The sequence below is a fragment of the Oryctolagus cuniculus genome, chromosome 16 (assembly GCF_964237555.1).
Source record: "Oryctolagus cuniculus chromosome 16, mOryCun1.1, whole genome shotgun sequence".
Classification (NCBI taxonomy): Eukaryota; Metazoa; Chordata; class Mammalia; order Lagomorpha; family Leporidae; genus Oryctolagus; species Oryctolagus cuniculus.
In genome coordinates, this window is record NC_091447.1 from 44,783,244 (window position 1) to 44,808,252 (window position 25,009).

General features: G+C 39.7%; 1 protein-coding gene across 12 annotated transcripts in view; it reads right to left on the reverse strand.

The window, feature by feature from the left end:
- Positions 1 to 25,009, reverse strand: part of CDK14 (cyclin dependent kinase 14) — a 742,587-nt gene that overhangs the window by 399,445 nt on the left and 318,133 nt on the right. For all 12 annotated transcript variants that reach the window (XR_011382804.1, XM_070058416.1, XM_070058421.1 and 9 more), the window contains 1 exon segment: positions 8,013 to 8,092. Coding sequence is in view for 11 of the 12 variants with exons in the window: in XM_070058416.1 (XP_069914517.1) it covers positions 8,013 to 8,092 (80 nt within the window). In the remaining variant the exon portion in view is untranslated.

The following is a 25,009-nucleotide window of genomic DNA, read 5'->3' on the forward strand; positions in this document are numbered from 1 at the left end:
AGGAGAGAACCTCCACTTTGACTATGACCTTGTCTAAACGAGATAAGAATCGGAGAACTCAGAGGGCTTCCATAGCCTTGGAAACTCATGACTGGAGCATAGGGAGATTACTGATGCCATAGACAGGAGTGTCAATTGGTAAAGTCAACAACAGGAGTCACTGTGCACTTACTCCTCATGTAGGATCTCTGTCCTTAATGTGCTGTGCATTGAGCTTTAATGCTATAACGAGTACTCAAACAATATATTTCACTTTGTGTTTCTATGGGGGTGCAAACTGTTGAAATCTTTACTTAATGCATACTAAACTGATCCTCTGTAAAAAAAAAAAAAAAAAGAAATTATCAACTCCCAACTTGACTCTCACTGGGATTAAACATGACAATAGGTCTGATCTGATTTCATCATCATTTAAAAAAAATCATCTATTATTTTTCACTTTATGTTTCTGTGTGGGAGCAAACTGTTGAAATCCTTACTTAATGTATACTAAGCTGATCTTCTGTATATTAAGATAATCGAAAATGAATCTTGATGTGAATGGAAGGGGAGAGGGAGTGGGAAAGGGGAGGGTTGTGGGTGGGAGGGACGGTATGGGGGGGAAGCCACTGTAATCCATAAATTGTACTTTGGAAATTTATATTCATTAAATAAAAGTTAAAAAAAAAAAAAAGGTCCTATCCAGTCAATAAATAGAAATAGTCATTGACCTTACCAGGGACTTAGAGCAGCTAGAATGACTTATGTCAGTGTTAACCAATGGCTAATTTAGGGCTTAATATTGCATATTTAAATATAGAGGGTAAAATGTGTACTATCCTGAAGTGGACATTTAGTATAATGGATAAGATGCCAGCGTCCCACACTGGAATGCCTGGGTTGGATCCCCAGCTCCCGGAAAAAAAAAAAAAAAAAAAAAAAAAAAAAAAAAAAAAAAAAAAAAAAAAAAAGATTGAGAGAGAGAGAGATCTTCTGTCTGCTGGTTCACTACTCAAATGGACACAAAGACCAGGGCTAGTCCAGGCCGAAGTCAGGAGCCAGGAGCCTCCTCCAGGTCTCCCGTGGGTAGCAGGGGCCCAGGGTCTTGGGCCACCTTCTGCTGCTTTTCGAGGTGCATTAACAGGGAACTGAATAGGAAGTTGAGCAGCCGCCACTCAAACTGGTGCCCATATGGGATGCTGGTGCTGCAGATCCTAACCCACATCACCGGCCTCATCAATAATTTTTATAAATATTTTTTCCCTAAACTTCTTCCTCCTCCTCAAAAAAAGACTTTTTTTTTTCTTTCCTGGATACAATATCAGAAATACAATCCTCCACATGAAATAAAAGCTCAGCATAAATTCAAAATTTCTATTCAAAATCTCTGTGGGCTGGCATTGTGTCATAGCAGGTAAAGCCGCTGCTTGCACAGCCAGCATCCATCCCATACAGGTGCTGATTTGAGTCCCAGCTGCTCCAATTCCAATCCAACTCCCTGCTAATGTGCCTGGGAAAGAAGTGGAAAACAGCCCAAGTGTTTGGGCTCCTAAATCCATGTCAGAGATCTGGAGGAAGCTCCTGCCTCCTAGCTTCGGTCTGGCCCAGCTCCAACCACTGCAGCCCTTTGGAGAATGAACCAGAGGATGGAAGATATCTCTCTCTCTGCCTGTCTCTCCCTCTCTCGGTACTCTGCCTTTCAAATAAATTTTTTAATAAAAAAAAAAAATCTCTCTTTTATAGAGTAATATTTAAGTGCAGGTCCTGCTGTGAGACCGCTCAGGTTCAACAGTTAGCTCTCTCACATACTTCTCCCTATTTCATGTTTTTCTCAACTTTAAATAGGAATAATGGTACCACATACTTCAGAGAATTTTGTGAGAATCAGATGAGAGTAGGCTGTGGCTGTGTATATACCAAGTGTAAACATACATTAAATATCATCTATTAATGTTGTTACTATTTTGATTTAAAACTATTCCTTACTGGATTAGTTAAATTTATTTTTAGGCATAACTCTTGTGTAAAAAATCCATTAGAGGGGCCGGCACTGTGGCATAGCCAGTAAGCTGCTGCTTGCAGTGCTGGCATCCCATACAGGCTCTAGTTCGAGACCCAGCTGCTCCACTTCCGATCCAGCTCTCTGTTATTGTCTGGGAAGGCAGTAGAAGATGGTCCAGGTGCTTGGGCCCCTGCACCCATGTGGGAGGCCCAGAATAAGCTCCTGGATCGTGATTCCTGGTTTTGGATCAGCCCATCTGGTTGTTGTGACCATCTGGAGAGTGATCCAGCAGATGGAAGATCTCTCACTCTCTGCCCCTGCCTCTGCTTCAAGTAACTCAAATAATCTGCTTTCCAAATAAATAAATAAATCTTTTTTTTTTTAAATCCACTAGAGTTAAAAAAAATCCATGAAAGAGGAGCAGCTACTGTGGCGTAGCTGGTAAAGACACTTCTTGCAGTCCCAGCATACCATAGGGGCATGGATTAAAGTCCCAGCTGCTCCACTTACAGTCCAGCTCCCTGCTAATGCACCTGGGAAGGCCGTGGAAGATGGCCCAAGTCCTTGGGCCTCTAGACACATGTGGGAGACCCAGATGAAGCTGGATCCTAGATTCAGCCTGGCTCAGCCTTGGCCATTGGGGCCATTTGGGGAGTGAACCAGTGGATGGAAGACCCCCCCCCCCATCTCTGTCTCTGTCTCTCCCCTCCCCTCTTCCCTCTCCCTTTCCCTCTCTCATTCCCTCCAACTCTGACTTTCAAATAAAGAAATAAATTTAAAAAAAAAAAATTGGTTCCCTCATGTTCACTCCCTGTCTAGGAAAATCTTGGGCAAAAATAAGTGTCTTTATGTTATATACATATTTTATACAGAATATAATATCATACACAGCTCGAGGTTGCTTCAAAGATGGGACCTCCAAAGACATTTCATCCACTTCCCTCTCAAACCCTTCTTGTATCTCCTGACACTTTATCACTATAAAGAAAGATGATACCATACAAGGATTCTGAATTAAAAGAGAAAAGCTAGCCCTCAGCACTGCTGCTTTATTTCTCTGAGCCACCATCAAAGACAGAGTGAATTTCAAAGCACCTGGACCTGAATTAAGCCATTACTCACTCCAGCTCAACAAGATAAAGTTCAAAGTCCACCTCTGGACATAAATCTTGGTAAGATTAGGGTTGCTTGCAAAGTATTTCCACTTCAGGTAAAAATTATGTGTTAAAATTTAAATTTCTAGGCAAGCCAGCAGCAACTGGCAAACAGCCACTTGAAAAGTACTTTACTGTGCAGGGTGCCTTTCTATTTTGAAATCTTCCTGCTGTTAACATCTTGTGGATGAGGAATTGACCAAAACAGCAGAAGACAAGCATATTCAACTTCAAGAGTTCATTTCAATTGAACAAGCTATGCAGGTCCCTCACTAATATAAAAATGAACATATCCCAAGTGGCTTCCAACCTCATCCTAAATAGTTCAAGTCTTACCACTAGATACACAGAGGAGTTATTGTGAGGAGACTTTGGGAAGTATTAATAGGAAAAGACAGAAAAGCTGAGCAAAAGTGGTAAGTTTTGTTTCCATGCATACATAACAGAAAAATAAGACTGCAAAAGAGATGAGAAGGTAAATGAGGAGGTAAATGAGGAGAAATAAGTTTAATACTTATTCCTACTAGAGTCATTCATCTCCATCAGAAATCACTTTGAAGTCAGATTATATTAGGAAAATCTCAAAATTTCTTCAAAGAAAAATCCTTGAATAAAATATTTTTAAATGTCATTTTGTGATCCATTCACCCAGTCCTCAACAACTCCTCTATCATTCCCTGATCTCCAAAGCATTTAAAACTCTACCTTGAAAGACTCCTTGGGAAATTAAAACCACAATAACAAGGTAGAGAGTTCCTGAAAGATGAGACAAAATAGGCCGGCGCCGCGGCTCACTAGGCTAATCCTCCGCCTAGCAGCGCCGGCACACAGGGTTCTAGTCCCGGTCGGGGCGCCGGATTCTGTCCTGGTTGCTCCTCTTCCAGGCCAGCTCTCTGCTGTGGCCCGGGAGTGCAGTGGAGGATGGCCCAGGTGCTTGGGCCCTGCACCCCATGGGAGACCAGGAAAAGCACCTGGCTCCTGGCTCCTGCCATCGGATCAGCGCGGTGCGCCAGCCGCAGCGCACTGGCCGCTGCGGCCATTGGAGGGTGAACCAACGGCAAAGGAAGACCTTTCTCTCTGTCTCTCTCTCTCACTGTCCACTCTGCCTGTCAAAAAAAAAAAAAAAAAAAAAAAAAGATGAGACAAAATAACTCTTGTTTAAAAGCAAGTAGGGTCACTACAGTCCAAAATTATTCAGTGGTGCTGTAGACTGACTTGTATCTCATTGAAGTCCTAACCTCAGTAGTTTAGAATGTGACTGCAGGGGGCCAGCGCTGTGGCCCAGGAGGTTAATCCTCCGCCTGCAGCGCTGGCATCCCATATGGGCGCTGGTTCTAGTTCCAGCTGCTCCACTTCCGATCCAGCTATCTGCTATGGCCTGGGAAAGCAGTAGAGGATGGCCCAAGTCCTTGAGCCCCTGCATCCGCATGGGAGACCAGGAAGAAGCACCTGGCTCCTTGCTTCGGATCAGCGCAGCTCTGGCCATCGCTGCCGTTTGGGGAGTGAACCAGCAGATGGAAGACCTTTCTCTCTGTCTCTCCCTCTCACTGTCTATAACTCTACCTGTCAAATAAATGAAATAAAATATAAAAAAAAAAAAAAAGAATGTGACTGTGGGAACAGGGGCTTCACAGAAGTGATGAACTTAAAAAGAAGTCCTCAGTGTGCTCCCTAACCCAATGTGACTGGTGTCCATAGGAAGACATCTGGATACAGACAGGAACAGATGGAAGGCACCATGGAGACACAGTGAGAAGACAGCCATCTACAAGCCAAGGTGGGAAGTGTGGAACAGAGTCCATGACATCCTGTCCTCAGACTTCCAGCCTCCAGTCCACGAAACAAGATAACACTTGTTGTTCCAACCACTCAGGTAGTGGTATTCGATGACTGCAGCCCTAGCCAACTGGCACACGTGGCTTCCTTTACACAGTGTGATGAGGAGAAACAAAGTTATGATCGAAACTCAAGTTTCCAGACTCCAAGAGCATTCCCACCTCATGACACTGCCTTGCAACCAAGTCCCCGTTTCACTCCAAGTCCTCTCCCACAAAAATCTCACTGTGCTTCCTTGTAAGGACCATGATAAATAAACACTGCTTATGTTAACTTTTTTGTGAGCTATACTCTCATATCACCAACAGGGCATTTTCATACAGATTGTCTCATGAACTCAAAATATCAAAAATTGAGATCAAACAATCCAAAAAGTTAGTAACAACACTGTTTTGTGGAATTTAGTAAGATCTGGGTATAAGATCCAATTCCTTAGACAAGGCATCTAATCTTTCTGAGACTCAACTCTACATTTGTAATACACATTCTATAAACAATTCAAATTTTATGAAATAGAAAAATAAGACCCTCTACAAAGGACTAATTTAAAGATTAAATTGGATAATTTAAGTCCTTGCAAGTTATAAAATATTAAAAACAACTCTCCATGCAATCACAAAGTATTTTTATCTCTGGCAACATTTTTCACTCATTCAAATACAAAAACATTGATATTTCTCTCATATAATCTATAATCAATAATTTTCACAGCTCTGGCATTTCGTTCTCTGTATCATTTTTGTCCTTGCCTTAAAACAAACTCATAATTTCAAACTTGTACTACTTTGAAATTTTGTTATTGTTATTGTTTTATTTAATTTAGAAGGCAGATGGATGAGGTGGAGGGGGTAGAGGGAATCTTCCATCCACTGGTTCACTCCCCAAAGGACCACAACAGCTAGGGATGGGCCAGGCAGAAGTCAGGAGTGAGGAATACCATCTGAGTCTGTATGTGGGTGGCTGTTCTTGGGCCACCACTCACTGCCTCCTAGGTACATTTGCAGGAAGTTAGATCTGATACAGAGGAAGGGCTCATCCCAGACACTAATAAGGAATGTGAGCATTTTAATTGGCAGCTTAACTCACTGAAACATACACCTGCCCCAAAACTTGCACTCATGACTTTGAAAGACTGATTTATCAGTTTCCAATCTCTTCTTTATTTCTTTTAGGTCCTGTCCTAATATTGAATTTCTCTTCCTAGAATATCCAGTTCAAAAGTCTTCAGCAGCTCTCCTAATCCACAGGACAAGGTCACAACTACACAGGCCTGAATTTTTTCTGCTGCATAATTACAGTCAAGGTTAGGTCCTAAGCACATCCCAAGGTTTGGAATAAAGTCATGTTGCCAGTCAAACCCAGACCTCAGTGTTCCAAAGATTCACTGTATTCCCTGCTTCCTGTGTTGACCTAGGCCTACTCTTTAAGGTACCCAGAGGCCTTGCCTTATACCTACCTAGTCAACATGAACAAAGAGATCATCAAAATTTTCAACTTGACCCTATTTGATTCTACTCTGAACTTCCAACTTAGAGACCCACTTGCTTCTACACTGGATTCTCTAATATCATTACTAACTTGGCCTTAACCTTGGATTTACTCATTAACAAGGCTAGGCTGTCTAATTCTAGTGTATACCCAGCATACTAGGAAGCATGGCTGATGGCCAGTTTCATTTTCCTCCTGTTTTCCTATTGGCCTAGCATTTCTTATCTATTTTCTCACATTCAGGGCCTACTATAATCAAACTCAATAGCACTCAACCTTGCCTTCCTACACAGCTCAAGAGGAACGTTCTGTTCCATCTCAGCCAATCGTTTTCAATCCCGTTGTGCTAAATATCCTTGTTAGATAACACATGTTTTTACTACTTTTTCCTGCCTTTACAACTATTAAATGAAAATCACACATAATAGCATATATATATACACACATAATTTTGAATATACAAATACACACAAGGAGCTTCAAAAAGTTCATGAGAAAACCAAATTAAAAGACAGTGCACATTTTTCATGAATTTTTGAGGCCCCTTGAAATTTCAAATATGTCAATCTATGAGTAACTGAAATCCTTCAGAGTGGCATCTTCAAAAATACACAAAATTGCATATAATGAAAAAATATGCATGGATTTCAACATTTTTGCACCAAAATAAACTTTTTTTCCTCTCAATTTTAGAGACACAGACAGAGGTCCCATCCACTAGTTCACTCCCTAAATGCCCACAAACACCAGGGTGGGGACTGGCCAGACCTGGGCAAAAGGAACATGACTCAGGTCTTCCATGTGGGTGGCAGGAATCCAATTACTTGAGCCGTCACCACCACGTCACAGGACCTGCACTGGTAGGAAGCTGGAGTCAGGAGCCTAAGCAAGGAATTGAACCCCAGCAGCAATAACGCCTTCAATGGAAAAATAAACTGAGGTCTATGTCAAGGTAACCTGAATTTTTAGATATGATAGACGTGATACCACTTATCCTAAAAGCTATGAAAACAGAACTAAAATAAATCCCCATGAGTAAAAGAAGGCATTTTATTCATAAAGAAATATTTTATGTGGAAATTAATAAAGCAAAAGACAAATCAATTTTAGTTCACAAAAATTAAAATATTACTATGTTGCAAATAAGTACATATTGAAAGGAATTTTTAGAAAAATGACAGAGTGGAAGCAAACAACATGACATTAAGGTCCCCAATAAATAAAGAATCTTTACATGTCAATAAGAAAAAAATAGAAAAGTGTAAACAATAGAAACAAAATAAAGGACAAAGGAGAAATGCAAATGACTGACTGTGTACCCCAGCTGCACCCTCATTGCACAGCAGCTTTCCCCCACAGCTGAGCACACAGCAGGACGGTCTTGTTTATTGAACATTATTTCAGATGACTGTGAGATGTACAGATTTGTACATTTCAACTTACATATTCCCAAGAGAATTTTAAAACCCAGCATATTCAGAGGTGTATAATATTTAAAAGGCTAGGAGCATAAGACAAACATGAAAACAAAGATAACCAGTAAAACTGCCCACCTTCCCTGATAGCCGTGAAAGGTGTACCTTCTTCTTCCTGCAGCCTGATCACCTTCAGGGCTACCAACTTCCCATTTACTCTGCAAGAAATGAAAGAAAAAATCAACAGTGCAAATACGTATGTGCCCATTGTGGTTCTAACTGTCTTCCTTCCAATTTATATTGTATACACGTTTGTACTGAAAATGTCAGTGACTCAATTACCCGGTACAGCAAGGTTAATTTCAGTAAGGCTGGGAATTCTGTATCATCATCATAAATGTTCACATTTTAAATACTCATACTTCCATAGGCCTAGATTGAATCAGTTTCTTTTGTGATTCACTCTGTTCCTTCCAGAATGGAACTAGTGTTTAACAAAATCACCATGCTTGACGACTATCCTCAAATTAATTAAAAATCAAGCAGTTGAAATAATTCTTTTCCTTTGTATTTCTAATAGCTCCACCATTGTTTTCTTTTGCTGAATGTCTTCATCTTCAGTCTTTAGCTGAGGTCATTCAAACCCCAAAGGCAGAAACTTGATGCTGAGCCTTCTTTTTTCTCCACACCCATTTGCTTCTTTTTTCCTATTTTTTATGAGTCTCCTAAAATTATGTTTTGTCTGTTTTATATCATATATATCATCAAAAAGAAGTTATGAATATACTATTACAAGATTACACAAGACCTATCCAAAACAGATGGTTCCTCCAGACACATTCTAAATGTGTGTCAGCTCTAATTAAATGTAAGATTGCACCATGGATATAGCTCTTTATCCAGTCGGTTCTTTCAACTTAAAAAGAAGGGATTATGTACGTCTATCTCCTGCTGGAGTGCTCTATATTGTACCTTTACTAGGCTTAGCACCGTACTTTATTTTGTTTGTTAGTGAAAACAGGTTTTTAAAACCACACCTATTAAAAATGCAAAAGATCCAAGATCCTTATTACCATATCTCCCTATAGCCAGCCAATCAGTTCCCATCCTCTGAGGTCACCACTTACTATTGTTCATACATATTTTCACATATGTAAACTTTCATGTAAACAAGGAGATTTTTAAAAGTTCAAGGAAAATGGAATTAAAAGTCTGTGTTAGCATAAGAAAAAATGGGGGCCAAAGTTGTGGTGTAGCAGTTAAAGCCACAGTCTGAGATACAGACATCCCATATAGGCACTGGTTCAAGTCCTGAATGCTACACTGACAATCCAGCTCTCTCCTAATGGCCTGGGAAAAGCAGCCAAACATGATCCAAGTGCTTGGGCCACTGCCTCCCATGTGGGACACCTGGATGAAGTTCCTGGCTTCGACCTGGCCTACCCCTGGCCATGGTGGCCATCTGGAAAGTGAACCAGCAGATGGAAGATGTTTCTCCCTCTATGTTTCTCTCTCTCTGTTACTCTGACGTTCAAATAAAGATGCTTGAAAAAAAATACAATGAAAATACATGTACCTCTGAATGTATACAGGAAAACTTCAAAAATTTCATGAAAAATAGAATTAAAAGTGTAAGTGTAAGAAAATCAAAATGTACGTGATAATATATTGCTATGCTCTTAGAATTGTATCTACAAATCATATTGACTCTGTTAAAAAACTAATTCAAAATGAAAATAAAAAAAGAAATGAAACCAAAACACTAAAAAAAAGACAATCAAAATATATGTATGGTCGGTTCATAACATACATTTTCATGAAGTTTACATGTAGATGTATTTCAACATTTTTTGCATCAAAATAAACTAATTTTTAATTCTACTTTCCACGAACTTTTTGAAGTCTGTGTGTGTGTGTGTGTGTGTGTGTGTGACAAATACATAACCACATATATGGAGTACATATACACAGGTACAAAATGTTAGTATATAACACTGAGTACAATTTTATCTTGTCACATAATATATTTTGATGACTTCCTTTTAAGTTCATATTAAACTGTCTATTGGTTTTGAAAGGCCATGGGTAATCCTTTGTGTACATGCATTATTTAGTCCCAGTTCTCCACTGATTAGCATCCAACTTATTCCCAACTTTTTGCTACTACAAAGATCTCATGAATATTCCTGTACATGTTAATTTTCCATTAAGATATGTAAGATAATTCCTTAGAGTGGAATTGCAAAGTCAAAAGGTATGCACATTTCTAATTCTAAGTTTGATAAATAATGAAAATTATCCTACAGAAGAAGATTCCAATTCCAAACAACGGGAGCTCTCTTTCCTCCCTTCATTTCCTGTGCTGTACGTTATCAATGGTTGATTTTGCCAATATAATAGGTCAACAATGGTATCTTGTTGCAAATTAAGATGCTACCAAAAAGAACTCATTTGGCCCAGATAATCCAATGGAAGAGTTTCAAATTTCTAAAACTGTATTTCTCTTTTTTAAAAACTACATCTAGTTGATCTAATTTTGCTCAAACACTGCCATAACCACAAAGCCCAAAGGCTGAGGAACTGATCACAGTCCAGCCATCCAAGTGGCATTTCTCATTTAATTAACTGCTGAGACACATTACTGGTTATATGAAGTGGGAAAGGACAATTGGATGTAAGGTTCCACAGTGTGCTCCCTCCTCAAGGCTGGAAGTCACTGTATTCATCATTCCTTGTGTTTCAGCTGCAAGGGCTAGCCTGCTGCATTTTTGCTACGCAATCCCTTCTCCTGAGTGCGTTACCTTGATTTTTCCAAACGTGTTTGTGCGCTTGGTACCCAGGTGCAGTCAGGAAATTACTGTGCATGGAGTCCAGCTGGAGACTGCACCTTGTGTTCTTCACCTTGTCCTTTAGGACGAGGGGAGGCCTCTGGCAAGCCTTGGGGCTGGGATGCAGTCAGCGCTGACATCTGCATGGATTTTTTCTCAACCCAGTTGAGCTCATCATTGGCTCCCCAAGGAGGCAGTGACTGATTCCAGGAACTGCATGTAATTTTCCCTTCATTTACAGATATTTCCCCCTCACCCATAAAACACACCTTCTCACAGAGCTTTCTGTTTCCCTTGAGAGCATTAACTCCCATGCACCGTGGACTGAGTTCTGGAATCCTGGGGCATTGTGTTTCTGAAGATTGTGTGCCTAAAACACACTCAGGCCAGTGTGTTACACTATTGCCCTGAAACACACTGGAAACAGACAAGCCTGTGAGTCTACAACAAAAGATGAACCCCAAGTAATCTCATGGCCTCTTCTGTGTTGTTTTTCTGGAGAAAAAAAAAATCTGAACAAATGTTCTATGACAACTACATCAAGGAATAACTCCCAGATTCAGGGAATTCTGATTCTGAATCCGTCCTGAATTGAACCTCCAAGTGTTAGGTTTTTTAGGTTTCTGATCATCACAACAGTTAATGACAATAGGGTTTTATATTACTACATCATAGGAAGCTAAAAATTTTCTTAAATTTTATACTATACAGTAAGCTCCAGAAGTGAAGGGTCTTTTTCTGTTTTCTTAATGAATCAATGTCCAGTAACCAGAACCTTCCTGGCATACAGCAGGTTCTCAAAAAGTCTTACTAAATAAATACTGACATCATGAATCTCTTGACATTTTCCTCACATACAGGCAAATTAGTTGAAGCATGAAAATGATTGTTATTAAACATTTCAGAAATACAAAAATTCTATAAAACTTTCAATATCTTATTTCATGTTTGGTTTAAATATTCATTTTCTTTTCTTTTTCAGATTAAAGGCACAGTTTGTTTTAAATACAGAAAAGTGCTCATTTCCTTGAAATTCTAGAATCTGAAGACTGCTTTATTAATTAACCTTTTTGCACCCAAGACATGCTTCAAAACACGCACCCTCCTTTAATCATCTCAGCACAGATCGCCACTCAGCACCTCCCTCTTTTCCGCTTCATTGGTTCTCCACTCAGAATCACACTGATTATCAAACTGCTCTGTAACCTAAGAGTCACTGTGATTTTTCTCCTTTCTTAATTAGTTTTGCCTAAATACCCAGACACTAAGCAAGTGCTGAACCCTTCTGTTTTAAAGCCTAATATAAAATGCTAAGTCACTGGCTCCAACTTTTGGAAAAGGTAACTCTGGGAAAAAATGACATCATGAAATTTTCTAATGTTCTCTCTCTCTCATGCATATACATTCTACGCTTTAGAGTGGTCTGAATACTTAAAATTCTAGATGACTGGCTCATTTTTTAATTTTTTAATTTTTTAATTTTTTAATTTCAGCTTTTAAAATTATCAAAAGAACATCCCCGTTATTCTGTGAAAAACAAGATGACATTGTATCTTCTAATTATCTTGTAGGTTTAAGTTATTTTATGAAGGCTCAAAACTCACATCAAACATTGATTTAAATAACTTTAAATAATTACAAAATTCAAGTTGAATCAATAAATTAGAGCTGTTTACAGGAAAATATTGAAGATTCCTCTCTAACAAGTCTTATTAATTAAATGAAAATCTAATGAATAGAAGGCAATCAGGCTTGATTGCCAGGAGTGATATTAATTCAGTTGAACAGCATGGTGGGAAAAGTGCTTTAAACTGTGTTAATATTACCAAAGAACATTCTACTGAAGATAGGGCCAAATACACCTCTATTGCTCTAAGCTCTATAGAGAGCTGTTTTATTTCTGAGCTTATTTCTTCTCTCATTCTTGCAGCAGCTGACATCCCCGGCTTGACCTTACTGTGAGGTTCACTTCAGGCCCCAGGATGAGCGGCTCAGTGCCCCAGTCTGCCCATCACACTGGACAAGCAAGCCAGCAAGTGCAGCCCAGGGGAAAGCTGCATCCTTGGCTGCATGCAGAGAAACAAGGGAACAAAGGGGGGTTGGGCGGAGCCATGCTGCAGAGGGAGTCAGCCAGTCTCTGCCAACTTCAGACACTCTGCACAATGCTGTGTGTCATAAATTTATAGATACAAAATTATCTATGAGGGTGAAGCAAGTTTTAGAAGCTTGAGTGAAGAAAATACCTATTCACTTTTTCTTAATCCATTTGTTTGCTCATTTAATGTTGTGCAGTTTCAAAAAACTATGCTCAAAGAGAATTTCCTTATGGACAAACAATTCTCAGAGGAGAGTCTACAGGTTTCTATTCCACTAGTTACCTCAAATTAATAGGATAACTGAGTATAATAAATCAAAATTGCAAATATTATCTAGGTCATCTTTGAAAATAGTGTCTATGTGCTAAAACCTAGAAGAAATTATGTCCAGAGGATATAAAGGAAATTAAAGCACTATACCTAAAAGAAATGTAATATACTCTGGGAAATTTAATATATTTTGCTTCTCCCTTCCATTATGATTTTGTCTCAAGAGAAACTGCTATGGAAAATAATATCAAATACAGGAAGATACAATGCTTTTGTCTTCTTATTGTATTGGTATAGAGGCAATAGAAGAGAATGTAGATACTCCTGAGAGAATGAAAACAACAAACTCGAATTCAGCAAAGACAACATTTTGGTCTGAATTTATAAATCTTTGGCAAAGTTATTAAAAATATTTGGGAAGTTACACTAATAGTGATTCATATATTAATTTCCTATTTAAAATTAAGTTAAAATGCTGACCATACCAAAAAAGCTAATTAAGTATTCATGGGTTTACTGTTATCATCTAAACTCAATTTTTATTCATGTGTGAACAAAATGTCATCTCACTACTATTTATCTTTGCTATTTTAGAATATCCTGAAAGTGCTATCTACTATGCTTTATTGTAGAAAATTAAATTAGCATTTCAAGGGAAACCTTCAGTAATTACACATTGTCCTAATTTTTTTATCAAAATAATTTACAGAAAAGTACGTGAAGATTAATACTAGCCTCTGTTAAATTACTTTTTAAATAAAATCAAAAGATCCATAAAACATTAGTGTAATGACTATCAGGACATAACTAAAAAATATAAAAAGTCTGAAGATTTACTGTGATGAGAAAAGAATATATTCAAACAATAATCATTACTTATGAAAATAAATGATTTCTACTAAAGCATAATTCATCATTATCAATGTTTTATCGAACATATAAGCTAATAATATTTTGAAACATGAAATTAGAATGACATATAACGTTCACAGGAGGAAAAAGAGGACTACACACATCAATAATTTTAAACCAGGCAACTCCGCACCTTTATAAAAATAAAATCTGTCAACAAGGGATTTTAGAGTGTTGTTACACTGTGCAATCAGAAGTAACCCCAGTGTTCCTTCAGCACCCCAAATACACAGATAAGGTCGTCACCAGCTGCACTGTCTACTCTAATAGTCCCGCTACCCGCAAAACAGTTCTTCCAAGACTTCAGGGTATCTCAAACTCTTCTATAATAACCCAAGTTATTCAGCTCTTCCTTACACTGAAACAAAAATCTGCTTCCTGTAAATTCTACTCTTTGATTCAAGGTATGTCCACATACCTTCCACAAGACAGCCTTTCACTGAACGAAGCTTTAATCACTCACTCCTCATCCAACAAATATTAACTAACAGATGGTGAGTCTGTGCTTGGGGTAAGACAGAAGCAATATCAACATGTCCCTGTACTCAAAAGGAGTGGACAGTCTGGCTGAAGAGAGACACAGAACACCTAAGGCCAAAGGACACTGCAACACAATCACAGGGAGTCAAGAGGCTTCTGTCTGTCAAATGGGAAGATCAGAGAACCTGTAAAATAACACCTTCAGTTGAAAGATACTGAACACGTGTAAATCAGTAGACTTAGGAAGATCATTTAAAAGGTAAAACCACTCACTGTTCATACTTTGAGGATGCCATGGAGCCATTTCAACTTGGAAGACTCCAAACTTCCCAATTTCAGTATCTGAGTGGTTGGAGGTACCATCTATTGAGATGTGGGAAATTAAAGAAGGGGAAATTTAAACAAAAAATGCCATGATCATGTTTGGGAAGATCTTAGTTTGGGAATACCCAAGCCGAAACAGAAAGAAAGCACTGGTATTTACGGGCCTAGAACTCAGCACAAAGGTCTAGGCCAAACGACAGGCAGAGCCAGTCTTCTGTAAGGCTAGAATAAAGAAAACACTAAAGAAAGAGGTAGAGGAGCTTCAGGATCTGCTAAACAGAGAATGATGTTTTAGATCTAGAAGACACAGGAAGAGCCTAAAGGACAGGGAAAGAGACTTTTTTTTTTTTTTTTTTTTAGAAAGGTGGAATTAGGTCTGACAGATAGAGGATGATCAGGGAATTTTAGGCCTTGGGCAGTATCTGGGGTAAACAATAAGATGAGGCAGAAGTGCCTACATCCTGACAGTCTCTTGGAAGCAACAAAACAGGGACTACCATTCTGGTGCCACAAAGTATAGTTACCCCTGTGTGCCCTAGCCAAGCCCTTGGGGTGGATGGGCTACCCCTTACAGTACTGCAGAAGATGAAGGTTCCCAATAACCCTGTCCGCAGATTATAATTACCTGGGGAGGTTTACAACATAACCAGACCTGGCCCTGTCACTGATTTAATTGGTATGGGATGTTTTTTAAAAATCCCATGACAACTGCCCACTAATGTGCAAATGTGGTTGAGAACAACTGTGTGAAGCCGAGGCCCCCACACCAGCTTCTCATGGCCTCTCTTCCTCTGTCTGACCTTTTCAATACTCCAGTCTCCTTCTTACTATAAACACCCAAAATTTTCTAAGAATTTGGAGTATCCTCATGGACTGCATTGCAAGCTTCTCGATTACTCTCAGTTGAATCCCTCTTGGAATGTGGTTGCCAGGCTGTACTTACTGCCAGATATGGTCTCCTAAGCGCTGAGTGGACCTAATAGTGTCCTGCCTCGTTTTGGAAACTGAACGCATACCAGTTTGGACAAAGAATGTATTAAACTGTGATAGTCACAAAACATTGTAAACCACATTGCTCTTGTCAACAGCTAAAACCTGTGAGTATTCTTCATGGGCCATGCAATTATATCACCTCTAAAGTGCTCAATAATTAGTAATTTACTTCTTAAACAAGGTTCCAAGAGTTTGATTTATCCTAACACTCAACTCATTGCTCACAACTCTCTCTGCTCTAAACTCCAATCCTCTTCGTGGCAGGTACTGGTTACCCACTCCCCATGCATCCTGATCCCAGGAATGAATGACAACATGCAACAGGACAACACCCAGGGCAGTGCTCTCTGATACCACACTCTCAGTCCCTACCCCCTTCACCTTTGGTGGGACTTGGCTTCATTAATTACTCTCCCTCTCTCTCTGCTCCCTCCTTCTCTTTTCACTTTCACACTCCCCAATCCACTCCCTGCTCTCCACAGCCACTCTCAGCCAGGCCTTGGCCACTCTGCTCCAAACTACTACACTGATTTCTACCTCTATTGTTGGATTGTGCCCAAGAGTCTACACTAAGCACACTTTCCAGCAACTAAGATTCAGTGATGAAGTAATGAGCCAACCCCTTACCGGATTCCAAAAAAAAACAAAAAACAATAGTACCAAAACAGCACCTACTGGAGGCCCTCCCACTCAGCCCATTTTAAAGCACCACCACAAGCAATGTATTATCCAATTCCCTACAGCTCTGTCATCTACAAGAACATAATTGGAGGTATATACCGATGTTTCACAAGCAGATAGACAATATCTGCAGTCTACTAACAACAATGCGATCAGAAACAGGAATTAAGGCTATTTATGAAATTTTTTCATGAAATTATAAAAGCTATTTTGCTTCCTAACAGCTCAGAAATCTTCTGAATGACAATCTGTTTTCATAGGAAGAAGGAGGATGAGAAAATGTACAGTGGAAGGTCAGGCCACCACCCTGGGCTCTGGTTCATGGAATTCATCATCTTCCGTGAATATCTGGACAATTCAAGGCTATTAAAGATTCCCCAATTTTTTAGAGTTCTTCAAAGACAACTGAAGGTGACAGACTAAGCTGGACCCTACATTTGTTTAAAATTCTATAAAACAGATACCACAGGTCTTAAAGCAGAACTCCTCAGAGAAACACGGCACCATCCAACATCCTGATTTTTCGATCATTTAATTGCTCCTGTGTTTGCTCTGCACTTTTGTGCCTGAAGCCAACTCTCCTTGGAGCAATGATGTAAGCAAAATGGAGGGTGAATAGTTGCATTTGTTCTCTGTCACTCCGCTCCCTGAGGAGCTTCTTCTGTGAGTGAACTTCAAACCTAGGCATGTCCTTGGCTTCCAATGCTTTCCCCCTTTCTCACTTAGCTGAACTGTGGTTATCTGGTCTCATGTTTGCTTGCTCAGTTTTGAGAGACTTTTGGCATTCATTTTGATACATTAATCTCCTGCAGTTTCAAGGCAAAGCATATGTCTTGGGACTCTGAAGGGAATATCTCCTAGATAAAAGGAACTATTCCAGTAAAGCAAGAAATAGCACAAATACAGCCCTAGATGAGATTATCAACTAATAGAGGAGATAAATGGTAAGCAACTTACATGCATGATGAACAGTAAATTTCTAAAGAGAACTAAGTGATATTATCAAAGACCAGGAATGGAGGAATTGATAACACATCAAGGAAAGGCAAAGCCCAAAGATGATGCCCCGGACACCCATGAGTGTAATGGTGGTAGTCAGTTGTGCCTACTTCTGAAATTCCTAGAGAAGGGTCACTTCTATTTGATAAGATGGAATGTCTCTTATTAGACATACAAGAGGCCAGTGTCGTGACACAGGGGTTAAGTAAACAGTCATTTAATGCCTGCAACCCATATTGAGGTGCTAGTCTAGTCCTGGGACCTCCACTTTTGTTTTGCTGTTGTTGCTGTTGTTTGTTCCTTTTTTAAAGATTTATTTATTTATTTATTTATTTCAAAGTCAGATTACAGAGAGAGAGAGACAGAGACAGAGACAGAGCTCTTCCATTCAGTGGTTCACTCCCAGGTGGCCACAACAACCAGGGCCGGGCCAAGTCAAAGCCAGGAACCAGGAGCTTCTTCCAAGTTGCTTCTCTCACATGGGTAGTATGACAGGAAGCGGAGCAGTGGGGCACAAACCAGCACCCATATGGGATCCTGGCATTGCAGACAGCGGCTTTACCTGCTAAACACAAAGCTGGCTCCACCTCCACTTTTGATCCATCTTCCAGCTAATGTGTCTGGGAAGGCAGCAGGACACGGCTCAAGTACTCGGCACCCCTGCCAGCCAGGTGGGAGACCTATATGGAGTTCTAGGCTGCTGGCCTCAGACGGGCCCAGCCCTGGATGTTGCAGGTATTTGGGAAGGAAACCAACAGATGGAAGATCACTTAATCTCTCATACTTTTCCTCTCATTTGCTCTCTGCCATTCAAGTAGACAAAAATAAGTAAAAAAATTTTTAAAAACTAAAATGAAGTTCATTAGATGGAGTTTCTAAAGACTGATTTCTTGCATACATAGTATTATTTGAAACATATTGTATAAATTACTTCTTTGAGTTTCCACATAAACAAACAATTCCCATATGTACCCAGAAAAACTGCTGTGGCCCAGGAGTGCAGTGGAGGATGGCCCAAGTACTTGGGCCCTGCACCTGCATGGGAGACCAGGAGGAAGCACCTGGCTCCTGGCTTCGGATTGGTACAGCACGCCGGCCGTAGCGGCCATTTGGGGGATAAACCAACGGAAAAGGAAGACCTTTCTCTGTGTCTCTATCTCTCTCTCTAACTCTGCCTGTCAAAAAAAAAAAAACAAACTGAAAACTAAGAACGAAGAGATGATATAAAGGTGAGCAAACAGCAACCAACCAAAAGAAGTTGGGGGCTGGGAGGGTGGGAAAGATGCTGCAGTTGGGTTTCTTTTTTCTGTTTTGTTTCTCCCCAGTCCCTATCAAGCACACTTGTCTGGAGAAACACATTACTAAGGTCTTTGAAAAGGCTGCATTTTACATTTCTACAGAAATCAAATTCTCTCCTTCTGAGGTCAAGTTGCCACTTCAACTAGATTTTTATCCTCAGTAGCTTATTTTTTTTCCTGAGAAAATATTTCAAAAAAGCAGAAAAGAAATGGACATACTTCTTGAAGATATGATCATTTTCCCTCAATCTTGTAGAACATATTATTTTCTGAGTAATCTTCACATACTATATCTTATACTGTATCTAAAATTCAAAGTCCAATCTATTCATTCGTAATTTTCTTTTTTAAGGAGCCTAATAATAGTCTCACACTCACAATGAGCCATTACCTGAGCCAGAAGGAAAGAAGGGCATGAAATCTGATGCTCAACTGTATAGCATGTCAAGCTTCCCACTCCAGAGGTATGTCTGAGTAACTTCTGTAGCAGAGCAATAAATGTTCCCCTTTTTCTAGTAGACACATAATGTCTAGCATCTTAAGAACCAAGTCAGGTTGCAACCCTCAGAGGGAAAAAAAGAAAAAGCATTTCCGGGTACACCCAATATCAGCACATCACTGATTCACCACAAGGCTCTCAGAGTCCCCAAATACTCATTGTCAAGGAGTGCTGTTAGCCATAGAGAGTTTGCATTTATTATTCAAAAATAACTGCACAAAATTAACTGGAGCTGGGAACAGCAGTATAAAACAATTAAAGTAGCCCTGGAGAGTCATCAAGGCAGGGGTATTCAGAGTTCAGAGTATCTGCTACCCATTCTGATAAAGACCAACAACACACACACACACACACACACACACACACACTTATGTTACAACCAGGATACCAAGCTAGTATTTGATGGCTATTTTTTTCTTTTTTTGGTTTCCCTAAAAAGACCCATGGAGAACCAATGAAGAAAATTTCACAGTAGACTGGTGAAAAGGCTAGAAGACTTAAACTAAAGCAAGAGGATTATGAGTGATTTTATTGTCTCTAGTAAAAATGTATCACTTTCATAATTATAGGGAAATGTCATTGTTAAATGTATTTTAGATGAAACTTAAAAAAAAAGATCAAGAAAAGACAAATTTATTTAACACAAGGCTTTAATGATAAAAAGGATTAGAGAACAAGGCCATATGGCATCATGAATTACCTAAGTCTCAAAAACTATTCTCCTAAAAATAGGTGCGCCACTTAAAATGGATTGTTTTTGACATGCAGGGTGTCAAAGTAAAAAATGATTCAATTAAATATAAGGCTGGAAATAAGCCCACCTACGCATGTTGAAGATCAGGGTATATATTAATTCATACATTACCAAAGAGCTGATCAGATAAAGAAAGGCCTTTATAAAAACTGTAATTGGCATAACGGAGATCTATCTAGCATTACTTCTAAAGCTTCATAATGGAGTCAGAGTACAAATTATGCTGATTTGGAATGAAGTGGCTTTCTTTAGTCAATAAGTTTAAAATTAATATAGCAATCTTTTTGTCAAAAATGGCATTGATGTTCAAATACCTATGATGTGACAGGCCTTGGGCTGAGGACTTCATCTAATTCTCATTACACCTTTGTGTGACAGATAACATTATCCTTACTTTATAAAGAAAGGGAGGCACATGGTGGCTAAATAATTTGTTCTAAATCACCAACCAGAAATGTCGCTTTCACAATTTATTTCTGGGAAGTCTCACTTTATAAACTGTGGGACAGTAATGAGTAAAGCATGAACCACAGCAGAAAGGTGATCAATATTTTTATACTGCTCCTTCATTCATAAAAAGCACTCTGGCTACACCAATATTCTTAATACATTCATGATCAAGTTAATTAATCTGAATGTAGTGTCACTATTCTCAGTGGCCTCTAATAATTCTTTTTTTTTTTTTTTTACAGGCAGAGTTAGACAGTGAGAGAGAGAGAGAGAGAGAGAGAGAGAGAGGTCTTCCTTCCATTGGTTCATCCCCCAGATGGCTGCTACGGCTGGCGCACTGCGCCGATCCAAAGCCAGGAGCCAGGTGCCTCTTCCTGGTCTCCCATGCGAGTGTAGGGCCCAAGCACTTAGGCCATCCTCCACTGCACTCCCAGGCTACAGCAGAGAGCTGTACTGGAAGAGGGGCAACCGCGACAGAATCCAGCGCCCCAACCTGGACTAGAACCTGGAGTGCTGGCGCCACAGGCAGAGGATTAGCCTAGTGAGCCGCGGCGCCGGCCCTCTAATAATTCTTTACAAACCTTGAATTAAGTCAATGTAATTGGGAATGACGTCAGCAAGTCTTATCCTAATTAGAACATTTTATGACAGAAGAGCTGGCAAATATGGAAAAATTTTACATCAATAATAACCCCATTATTCGGAGGAAATTCTTCAGAAACATGTGCATCTATCTTCTAGGATTTTTCCCCATGTGTGGTTCCTCCCTCCCTGCCACAATGACATCTTACAGAACTTTTATATTTGGTCATTGTGTGTGAGTGTGGTTTAATTATGCGTTTACTGGATGGACGGAAATAAGAACTCAGGAAGCCTCAAGTTCCAACTGGCTCACATTTCTCTTCTAAAGAAAATGGTGCCAGCACTTCTTTCTGCCATGAAGTCTCATTATTGCTGGAGGAGGACTAGCTTGGAAAACAGCGGACAGGCCTGGTAACCACACAGGGGCAGGTTCTCGGAACACAGTGCCTGACATGGACCAACCATGATCCTATCTGGTGAAATTGCTCCGTATCAGTGATGGCAAATAGCTAATCCAATATTCCAGGATGAATATGTAGATTTTTTTAAAGATTTTATTTATTTATTTGAGAAGTATAGTCACAGAGAGAGAGAGAAAGAGAGAGAGACAGAGACAGAGAGAAAGGTCTTCCATCCACTGGTTCACTCCCCAAGTGGCCACAATGGGCAGAGCTTGGCTGATCCAAAGACAGGAGCCAGGAGCTTCTTCTGGGTCTCCCACATGGGAAAAGGAAAGGTCAGCCACATACATATGGAGGGATCTATCACAAAGGCTCAGAAGTAGAGAAGCAAAGCACACTCAAACAAGGAAGGCAGTAAAGACAAGACTTAAGAGGGATCTGAATGCTGGTTCTAATTGGTCCCATAAAGTAATTCAATATTTAACCTTGCAGGACACCAACAATCTTACTACTACCTTATAGGGGGTGTTGATTTGCAAGCCGATGAATAACAACCAGTTAAGTAAAAAGTAACACATCAACATAATGTACAACTGAAGAAGTTAAATATATATTTTAATCCTGATCAATAAAGGTAAATAATGAGGTTATAAATCTATTAAATATACTTCATGATATGAGAACTGATTAAAACAGACTATAACATGAATATATTTATAAATATAAATAAAACATACCAAAAAAGTTTTTAAAAATCTCCAAAACTTCAATGCTATAGTTATATATACTTACTAAAAAGTATCCGGCAGCAGAATATTCATGTAATGATACAGAAATCTGAATGTGCCATTTGTTAAATCCATCTAAGCCACCTTTAAAAGTGCTTTCTAAGCAATCACAAATGTCTTCATTGCCATCAAACAGGGTACCAGCATCCTTTTCTACAGAGCAATCTGCTTTGCCAGGTGTAGCTCTACAAAGTCAGTAAAACTGACATGGTTTTAAACAAAAACCAATTCAGTAATGCTAAGCCTCAGCTACCAGATCTAGCTCCTAATAAGAAATCTAATTTCCTTTCATGTGAAACGACACAATGTAGACATTCGGAGGGGTGTCAGTGTTCCATCCCTTCTTCTACTAAATGCTTTCATGCAGCATAGCTTCAGTAAACACTCGATGAGTGAGTGAGTGCAGTCAACTATCTCAAATGAGGACTGAAACAGTAAATAAACACAGAGCTCAGGTTGCAGAAGCTCCCTCTGTTCACAGAACAATTCATGAAACTAAAAAAACCTCAGTTTTCCTTCATGTTTCTCCTTTGCATATCAATGCTTGCAGTCACTAACAGAAAAAGCAATCCAGTAATTTTCACATGGGTTGAAAATGAGTAAAGTTCTTGGCTTTAAGGGAAATATAAACTCAAATGCAATTAAATATTTGTTCAGTTTTCACGAAAACAGGCAAGAAATTCAGTTTCCATGATGCTTCTGCAACTGAAGCAGGTGGGAAGTCATCAGGAGTCATCCCAAGGACCTCTTCCACAGCAGCAAATAGATGCACAAATCTTTGTACACAAAATAAATGGGAATCTAGTTGGCTTAATATGAGTCGACTTCAGAAAGTTCACAGAAAAAAATCAAAGACAAGTTTAACTTGGTTGCAAAAAAGTTTGAAATCCATGCATCTTTCCATTCAGTCACTGTTTATACCCCTGCCTATTTTCCTGCTGGACTATATTTTTACTGTTTATTTGTTGAATTATTTATTGAGTGAACCATTAAGCCATTGACTATAATGTAAATTAAAAATTTATCTCCCAAAATAAATTAAATATGCTTTTTTCATAATATGCATTTTCATAAAACTAATCCTCTCTGCTTATGGTAGATAAGCAATCCAGTGTCTTGTTATATACAAAACTTAGGATTACTGTCCTTTTTTGGCTTTTAAATTCATAAATCTTTAAAGAAAATATGTCAGTTATTTTCTTCTTTTAATCATGATTTTGATCTTAAAAATCTATATCACTGATTAGTCAACCAGACTCACAGATTTTGAATTTAAGAAAGAGAAAGAAGGTGACTACTCTTGTGTAAGGTGAACAACCAAGCAGTATGCCATACAAACTCACTAATTTTGAATGACAAAAGAGGAAGTATGACTGGATTAGCTAGGATATTTGGGAAAGTCTATTCATTTCAGATAGATGAAGTAGATCCAACTTTGAAATACAGCAAGAAACTGACAGAAGAGACACTGAGACACCCAAGTGTTCAGTGAAGCTATGCTACCGACTAGTCAGGTGTATAAACCTAGGCCCATCATTTCACCTTTGCTTCCTCCAAATTTCAAGTCTCAGCTACCTCTCTAAGTTTTCTTTTGTATACATACACACACATACACACACACACACACACCCCATATACAATCAAATACAGTTTTTCAAAAGAAGAAAAACATGAGGCCAGTGCTGCGGCTCACTAGGCTAATCCTCCACCTGCGGTGCCAGCACACCGGGTTCTAGTCCCTGTTGGGGCGCCGGATTCTGTCGCGGTTGCTCCTCTTCCAGTCCAGCTCTCTGCTGTGGCCTCGGAAGGCAGTAAAGGATGGTCCAAGTGCTTGGGCCCTGCACCCACATGGGAGACCAGGGAGAGGCACCTGGCTCCTGGGCTTTGGATCGGCACAGCGCGCCGGCTGCAGCGGCCATTTGGGGGGTGAACCAATAGAAGGAAGACCTTTCTCTCTCTCTCTAACTGTCTAACTCTGCCTGTCCAAAAAAAAGAAGAAGAAGAAGGAAAAAAAATGCCTCTATGGGCTAATATTTAAGTCACTACTAACATCATCTCTAAATAGAAATATGGCCTTACTGGTTTCATAAATAGAATTTGTGAACATCATCATCATCCACACAATCATATTTATTAGACAAAATAACCTTAAATGCAGTGTTTATCTCCAGGTCTTAATAATTAAACAAATCCCACCCTTCTTCCCCACTCCCTTGCTAATTTTTTATTTGAAAGGCAGAGACAGAGCCTGAAATAGATTTCCACCCACTGGTTTACTCCACAAATACCCAATACAAAGCCTGTGGCCAGAAACTCAATGCACCGCTCCCACGAGGGCGTCACCAACGCAAGCACTTGAGCAATTCCCAGAATATGCATTAGTAGGAAGCTGGAATTGGAAGCCAAGATGGGACTCGAACCTAGATACTTCAATATAGGACACAAGTGTCCCAAGTGGCACCTTAATTGCTGCACCAAATGCCCACCTCAGCCACGTCTTTTTATTTATTTACTTATTTTTTATTTAACAGGCAGAGTTAGACAGTGTGAGAGAGAGACAGAGAGAAAGGTCTTCTTTCCGTTGGTTCACCCCCAAATGGCCGCTACAGCCAGCGCGCCGTGCCGATCCGAAGCCAGGAGCCAGGAGCTTTGTCCTGGTCTCCCATGCGGGTGCTGAGCCCAAGCACTTGGGCCACCCTCCACTGCACTCCCGGAACACAGCAGAGAGCTGGAATGGAAGAGGAGCAACCGGGACTAGAATCCGGCACCCATATGGGATG